This window comes from Brachionichthys hirsutus, chromosome 2, assembly GCF_040956055.1.
Source record: "Brachionichthys hirsutus isolate HB-005 chromosome 2, CSIRO-AGI_Bhir_v1, whole genome shotgun sequence".
Classification (NCBI taxonomy): Eukaryota; Metazoa; Chordata; class Actinopteri; order Lophiiformes; family Brachionichthyidae; genus Brachionichthys; species Brachionichthys hirsutus.
The window spans coordinates 13,039,932-13,047,449 of record NC_090898.1 but is presented as its reverse complement, the minus strand read 5'-3'; the positions used below and the strand labels follow the sequence as shown (position 1 = coordinate 13,047,449).

At 41.9% G+C, this 7,518-nt stretch overlaps 1 protein-coding gene across 1 annotated transcript; it reads left to right on the top strand.

Annotated features, from left to right (window-relative positions):
- The first annotated feature begins 338 nt into the window (after window positions 1–338).
- kcnk15 (potassium channel, subfamily K, member 15) lies at window positions 339–1,778 on the top strand. The gene is made up of 2 exons (XM_068748806.1): window positions 339–627; window positions 778–1,778. The coding sequence occupies exons 1-2, from the start codon at window positions 345–347 to the stop codon at window positions 1,776–1,778; spliced, it is 1,284 nt and encodes a 427-aa protein (XP_068604907.1). The 5' UTR covers window positions 339–344.
- Window positions 1,779–7,518: the final 5,740 nt, after the last annotated feature.

Sequence of the window (7,518 nt, the reverse complement as noted above, 5' to 3'; positions counted from 1 at the left end):
GAGTAAAAGCGCGCTCGCCGTCTCAAACATATGATCCATACACAGATTTGTATTGGAGGCCGGTCTGCGCATGCGAAGAGGCGCGCTGAGGCCACGCTTATTGAGATCACCGATCTCTCTCTCAGTGCGTAATATCAGCCGGATATCCTCCATGGATGTTTGTTTACTTATTTGTTTATCACACATAAACAACAAATCTGAGCCCGGCAGGACAGATTTTTCTAATGTGAGTTTTGCTGCGCGTCCCTGCCGCCGCTCCATTCCATGCAACAGGCTGCAACCATGATGTGGAGTCAGTCCGCGCCGGAGCGCAGCAGCGCCTGAGATCCGCGCCGACGCCGAGGATGAAGAAGCAGAACGTCCGGACCCTGTCGCTCATTCTCTGCATGCTCTCCTACTTGCTGGTCGGCGCCGCGGTGTTTGACGCGCTGGAGTCGGATTCGGAGATCTCCCGCAGACGCATGTTGGAGCAGAAGCGCACCGACATGAAGAAGAAGTACCGCTTCTCCGAGTACGACTACCGGGAGATCGAGAGAGTGGCGCTGCAAGCGGAGCCGCATCGCGCCGGGAGACAGTGGAAATTCGCGGGGTCTTTTTATTTCGCCTTAACCGTCATCACCACCATCGGTAAGTTAACGAGCGGTGAAGCTGCTCTGCCTCCTCAGTAGCATCTGCTGCTGGAACATTTTGATGCTTATTTAAATTTCAGACTAGTGAAATAAGAGTCGATGTTTTGCCATCACAGAGTTTCTTTCATTTCCGTCCCTCTGCCTTCAGGTTACGGCCACGCAGCGCCGGGGACAGACGCTGGGAAGGTCTTCTGCATGTTCTACGCCGTATTGGGCATCCCTCTCACCCTGGTCATGTTCCAGAGCCTCGGGGAACGGATGAACACATTTGTCCGCTGTCTCCTACACTTGACGAAAAAGTGCCTGCGCCTCCGACGCACTGGGGTTTCCATGGAAAACATGGTCCTCGTGGGCTTCCTGTCCTGCATGGGCACGCTGTGTGTCGGGGCTGCAGCCTTCTCCCACTTTGAGGGATGGAGCTTCTTCCATGCTTACTACTACTGCTTCATCACGCTCACGACTATTGGCTTCGGGGACTTTGTGGCCCTGCAGAAAAACGAGGACCTCCAGGAGAAAACGCCCTACGTGGCGTTCAGCTTCATGTACATCCTGGTGGGGCTGACTGTCATCGGGGCCTTCCTGAACCTGGTCGTGCTCCGCTTCCTCACCATGAACACTGAGGATGAGAGGAGAGATGCTCAAGAGAGGGCGTCACTGAAGAGGGACAGGCGCCTCCTGGACAGAGCTGAGGGTCTCCACGTGGGAGAGGAGCGTCACGGTGGGGGAAACGGGAGCAGCGTGGAGCACAGTCACAGCCACAGCACCCTTTTCCTCCCGATGGAGGAGGGAACCAGCCGCATCAACCTCATTGCTTCCCCAGTGGAGGATCAGGAGACGGAAAGAAGCCCCTGCAGACACAGGCTGCGTTTGAACCTCAACACGGGGAGACGCAGGCTGGAGTCGAACCTCAGCTCCCTCTGGTTCTGCGTCTGCCACCGCTTGGGGTTTAGTGACAGTCCTGCGATGTCCCACAGTGAGCGCCACGGCTGCCACATCAATTCTGCGTACTACAACTCGGTCTCCTACCGGATCCAGGCTTGCTCGCCCGCAGGTTCCAGGGACAACACGGGACTCTCTTCCCCAGGAAGCACACTCTCACCGGGATACAGCTTCCAGGAGTTCCCTTGCTCGAGAAGGAAGTCGGTTTAAAGATCTCTGTTGTCAGGAAACAGTATTTTCAATGACTATATTTTTATATCCATTATATCCACATTGCCCCCCCCCCCTGCATTTCAGAAAACACTAGTTTCATCAACATGAACAAGTTGTCTGTTGTGGCTTTTAGAAATCATTTTATCTGCCAAGCGAGGTTGATAATCTCTCTCTCTCTCTCTTGATGTCATTTATGCTGGTGGTTCTGCTGCATGTAAGCCAAAGGGCAGTGCATGCTAAAGAGAATGTATAGCACAAAGTGAATGTACGAGCACGATAAACATGTAAAACTGTTGGCCTTTTAATCTGCAGGTTTAACAAACATGACTGTTTAACTGCTCAGTGAAGTTAAGTCATTAACCCTCAGTGGACCCAACTCAACATAATGATGCCATCACACTATTATATATATATATACTGTATACAAAAAATAAGCCTTAAAGAACTTTGACCAAGCACATTCCATAAATCCTTTTCCAATCTATCAATGGGGTCAGAATAACTTTATAATAATTATGATTGTACTTGTAGCACATGAAAGATACTGTATGTAGCAGGCTGCTGGTAAACTTCCTCCAATCCTGAATGAATTGCCCTCTTTTCCAGCCGGGAAGGTGTTGTTTCCATGACGACTTGATCCGTGGTCAGATTTGATGTGGCACAACTATACTATTGTTTTATTAAAAGCACAGATAGGATCTTTGAAAGCCTGAGTGTTTTTATTTTACTCTGTTTCCTGAGTGATTGAGGAACTCGTATTTGATGAGTTTGCAAAACACAATGTGTTTAGATTCATTGTGCTTGTGATCTGTTTTTTATTTTTGTTATTTTTTTTATTGCAACAACATTTTTAGAAAATAAAACCAAGTGTTCGGATAATGTTAATAAAGGTACTTAGAGTGGTTTAATAGAAGTGTTGTTAAAACAGTGGTTGTACCGTATTTAACTAAAACTAAAGCTAACACACCTTTAACCTGAAGGAGTAACAGTTTTATCACCAAATTCACGTAATAGAAAATATCTGTCATCCTATGTATCTAAGTATATAAAACTGTGAACCAGAATAGACTATTTTTCTGTTTATATATTGTACTTATAACAAATATGTAAACACTGTACTTTATCCTCCCCAGCTTTCTATTCGTATTACTTCATATACTTGCTATAAAATCTGTTTTTTTCAATAAAAAAAATATTCAAGTAGCTATAAAGTAATAAATACTATATCAACAAACCATCAACAATAATACTTTCCAAAAGTGACGTAGCATAACCATTTTTTTATTTACAAGGTACAATTACTTCTAATTCAGATTGCTATGCTTGAATGTGCCCGACACCGTTCACCAGAAACTTATTATACAGTTATTGTATTTCCTTCTAACTTGCCATAGTGTTCCTTTCTGTTTTAATACGGCAGAAAATAAAAATGCTTATAAATTACAATGAGAAAATACCTCTGCTCTCAAAAAGCAATCATTAAACACAACTTCTTCACCAACACAAAAATAATAATAATCAAAATCTCAGTAAAGGTCATAGCGTTTGTTTTTATTCCATATTGTTCAAATCTGCTCTCAGTTTGTGGAAAAGGATATTTTTGTACTTTTTCTCCCCACCAGTGTTCCTAATCATGAATTTCAAACCATTTGTTGATCTCTTCAAATATTCGACCACTTTACATACAAATATAAAACCGATTGGGAAATAGAATCTGAAATGTTGATTGGTTAGGAAATGCCATCTGCTCTGACTGGGCGGGGGTTTAATGTTGAGACGGTTACACACTCCTCTTCTTCTTTACACTGACAAAACACCTGCGAACTGGCCTTTACTTGTGGAACAATATAGATTGTCCACTTTCAAATATAATTAATTTGTAATCTTTTTCATATCTCATGATGACATAGATCTGAAAGGAGCATGAAGATGCAATAATCTTGACAAGGGCGCCCTCTATCGGTTCTACAGCGAGGCGCTGTGCTTCCATCTGCCCATGGCTTGATTTAATTCTGATATAAGGATGATAATAAAGCAACACGCACGGCAAAAATTCAAATTAAGAAACCTCATTGTGTCATGTTTTATAATTCTTACGGATTGATATTATGCAGAAGGATTCCACATATTATAGTTCTGATAATAATTCTGTTTCTGATGCTTTTAATTAATATATAAATTCTCTCAAATCCTATTTTCATATTTCTGAACACTTTTATTTTAACAGAGGGATTTGCCAATCAAAAAAAACACTGTCATTCTTACACCACAGGACACATATTAATCGAAGAAAAAGCAGATGTTTACTATGTTCCAATATTGCCAATATTTATGCTGTGTCTTATTTTTTAGTACAATAGTCACACAGTAATCAATATTCAAAATAAGCCTTAGTATCTGCCGTATCCTTATTTTGAGTATTGAAAACATTCCATTTTTAAAAACTGAAGCAGCTTTAGAAGAGATGATGTAGCACAGCGATAAACATGACCTGTCCCAGCTGTTTTTAAATGTTACTACCACCAAAATCTAAATGAATTTTCAGTTTCAGCATTTCCGGTGTCGTCTTTGTGTTCTTTTCAGTCAGAGTTTTGGAGTTTCTGTGATTTCTAAATCATTGCATTATGATTTTATTTACATTTTACATGGTGTCCCAACCTTTTTGGGGACAAGCTTGTATATCAAATATTTTTTTTATTTCACATATAAACAACCGATATATATGGCACAAATAAACTATGCATGATTTTAAAATCCTCCAGTGTACTGGGAATATTTGGGTCTGAATGAGTGGGAATGTATTGAGGAAGTTCTTGCAAATGGGAGTTTGAGCTCCATGAATAAATAAAGCTGACAAATAATACAGTATTATAAAGAAGTATTACATGATCATTAAAAGATTAGACCCAAACTTTCCTTTTGCCCTTAATCCTCACTGTTGTTGACCCGACTTTGCCGTTATGACTCAATGTGGGAGGAAGATCGAGGCCCTCTTCAGCCTTGTGACTCTTAAAACGACGTTTTCTGTACTACGTTTGATGAACACCGGCCAAGGTCTCGGGCTAATGCTCTTCTGCTTCCACTCACGCTGAAGACGACGACTGCGCTCCTGCTTTTGAATCATCTCATAATTCATGGCCGATGAGTCAGAGTGACGAAGAATGATTTAGGGTCAAAGGAAGGCTCGCAAATCGTGCAGCATTCATGGTCGCCACTTGGAGGCAGTGACACACTAGATAGCTCCTACAATATGCCTCCTGCGTTTGCCCAGCTGTAGCTTGTTTGCAGCCATTACCCTCCCAATCCTCACTTCACTTCTGCCACGACTGATCTGAGGCAATGATCTGAATAACATTTTGCATTTTTCTGAACACATATCAAACAAGAGGCCAATATCAATGAGATTTTTATGCGCTAAGTTTTCCATAATTTGTCTCAGCGCAAATGTTGACTGAGCAACGCTGCGGCGTGGCTCAAACAACACAAACACTCACTTCAAACGGATATGAGCTCAAATAAATTGGACACCGACTCTCACGCGCGAAAGAGGCCAAAATAATCACGTCCTTTCTGCTGAATTCTCTGCAGGAAAGTCATTAATGGCTTCAGTGAGGACGAGCTGCCGCTGAAACAACTGATCTGTGTGTGAAATGGAATTAGGTGGATGAGGATGACAAGTGGAATATTTTATATCTAATACTCATTGCTCATCGCGCCAGCATAAATGATGCTGCTTTGTCTACCGTAGACACCGGCAGCTCATATTTTCTGCTGCTCCAATTGACACATAACCAATTTAGCTGCTATAATCATCTCTATAATCACCGGCATGTAACCTTCTCATTGGAACAGGTATCTGACAGGTGTCCCTATAGGTAATAACCACAATTTAAATAACAATATTTACTCAAACTGCTGAGCATTTCTGTTTCCTGCTAGTTAATAATTCACGCCAGGAGAGATTCGTCTTTTCTTTGAAAACCAAAATTCCCAATTATTTTGAATATTAAGTTTATGGACAAAAACAACAACAACAAAAACACACAAGATCTTAAACTACAATGGATTCTTTTATTTTAAACTACCATGCAAAATAATAAATATTTAACACCAAAACAACCAGCTATGAGTGCATCATGCTACTTTACTACATGTCACATTAACACATAATGCAATGAAAAAAATAATGTACAGCATATATTTTATTTCCTTTTGATCTTTTTTTTTTTTACTAGTTCTGAACTTGAAGGCAGCAGAAATACTAAAGATAACATGATAAACTTGTTAGCAAACATCTTTCTGGTTAACAAAGCTGCAATGCTAGCTTTTATTTGCCGTTGTGCTGCACCCATCTGATACATTTCAAATGACCAAAGTCTCTCCTTTTTAGCAACCCTTAAACTCCTGAGGGAAATATCTGCATATTAAGCAGCGTACGGCTTCATTGCGTCCTCTGGCTGCCGTTTCTCAGTGAGCTACAGTCGGCTTTTAGAGCGGCCTGTTGTCGCTGCAAACAGTGTGACTTAAAGAGGAACCAAAACAATGAGCTGAAAGAAGCTTGAAGACCAGAATTGCAGCGATAACTCTTGGCTTTGTCGCTGCAACTCCTTTAAACACATTTTGCTCTCATTTCTTTTGTGCCTTTAACAAAGTAACATTTCAAATGCTTGCTTGCCTTTTCAGTTTCATTTCTTATTGTGGCGCTTTAAATCGGAATATTGCTTTATATCGTGTTTTCCTGCCAGCCATCTGATCTGCCGGATCATCCCAGCGGGCCACATCTGTGCCCCCCCCCCCGGCACAAATCACCACAACTTCTAACCTTCTAAAAATCGATCAGAGCTGCTGACACTCCCCGTCCCAGTGCCTCATGTGGGCCTCCGAGCAATTAGCTGTCTCGCATCCGAGCAAGTACACAGCAGATCCATGTCTGATCTCACTTCTATTTTCCTCTCTCTCTCTCTCTCCCTCTCGCTCTTCTCTCTTTATCGATTCTTTTATCTCCCATTAAACGTGCACCCTCTCCTTTTCCTCTGAGTTTGACTGTCTGACACGCATAACTGTAGATGTGACAGTTTTTATAGCTCGTCCTTTTATGTGCCTGTAAAGGGCTATTGTTGGACGTGTGTGTCTGAGTTTGTCAGATCCTTGTCTTTGTGCGTGTGCATGTACGTTTGTGGTGTGTGCTGTATGTGTGTCTTATTCATTGCACAGTCGTCCTATAAATACCTGTTGTGAGGTTTTATAATGTTCTCTGACTGTCATCCGGACTGATTTACACCAGTTTGTGTTTTATAATGTTGCTACTCTTATTAGAGCGCCCCAAAACCATTTTTTTTTAAATTGAGGGAATAATATTAATAATGAGCCAGTCATGTGACTTTATTACAGAGGTCGGAGGTCAGGTGAAAGGATGGGTGAAAAAAAGGGATGAAAAAGGTTCCGTGTGCGGCAGATGAATTTATAATTTAAGTGATTCATCAATCGACTGAGAGTTAATCAGTAACTATTGATAACCAGTTCAGCTGAGTTTTTACTTTGCTGTCCAACCACAGAGAGAGTTGGCCCCTCCGGCCTATGGTTACATGTTTGCTCTTACAAATAAGGCTGAGCAGGATTTACTCACAATATAACTTAATGAATGGGGTGGGGGGGGGGGGAATAAGGAAGATGGACTACCGGTACTTTGCACAAAGTAATCAGTGTGGCTTGTTTTAATTTCTCCATCCCACAGCCA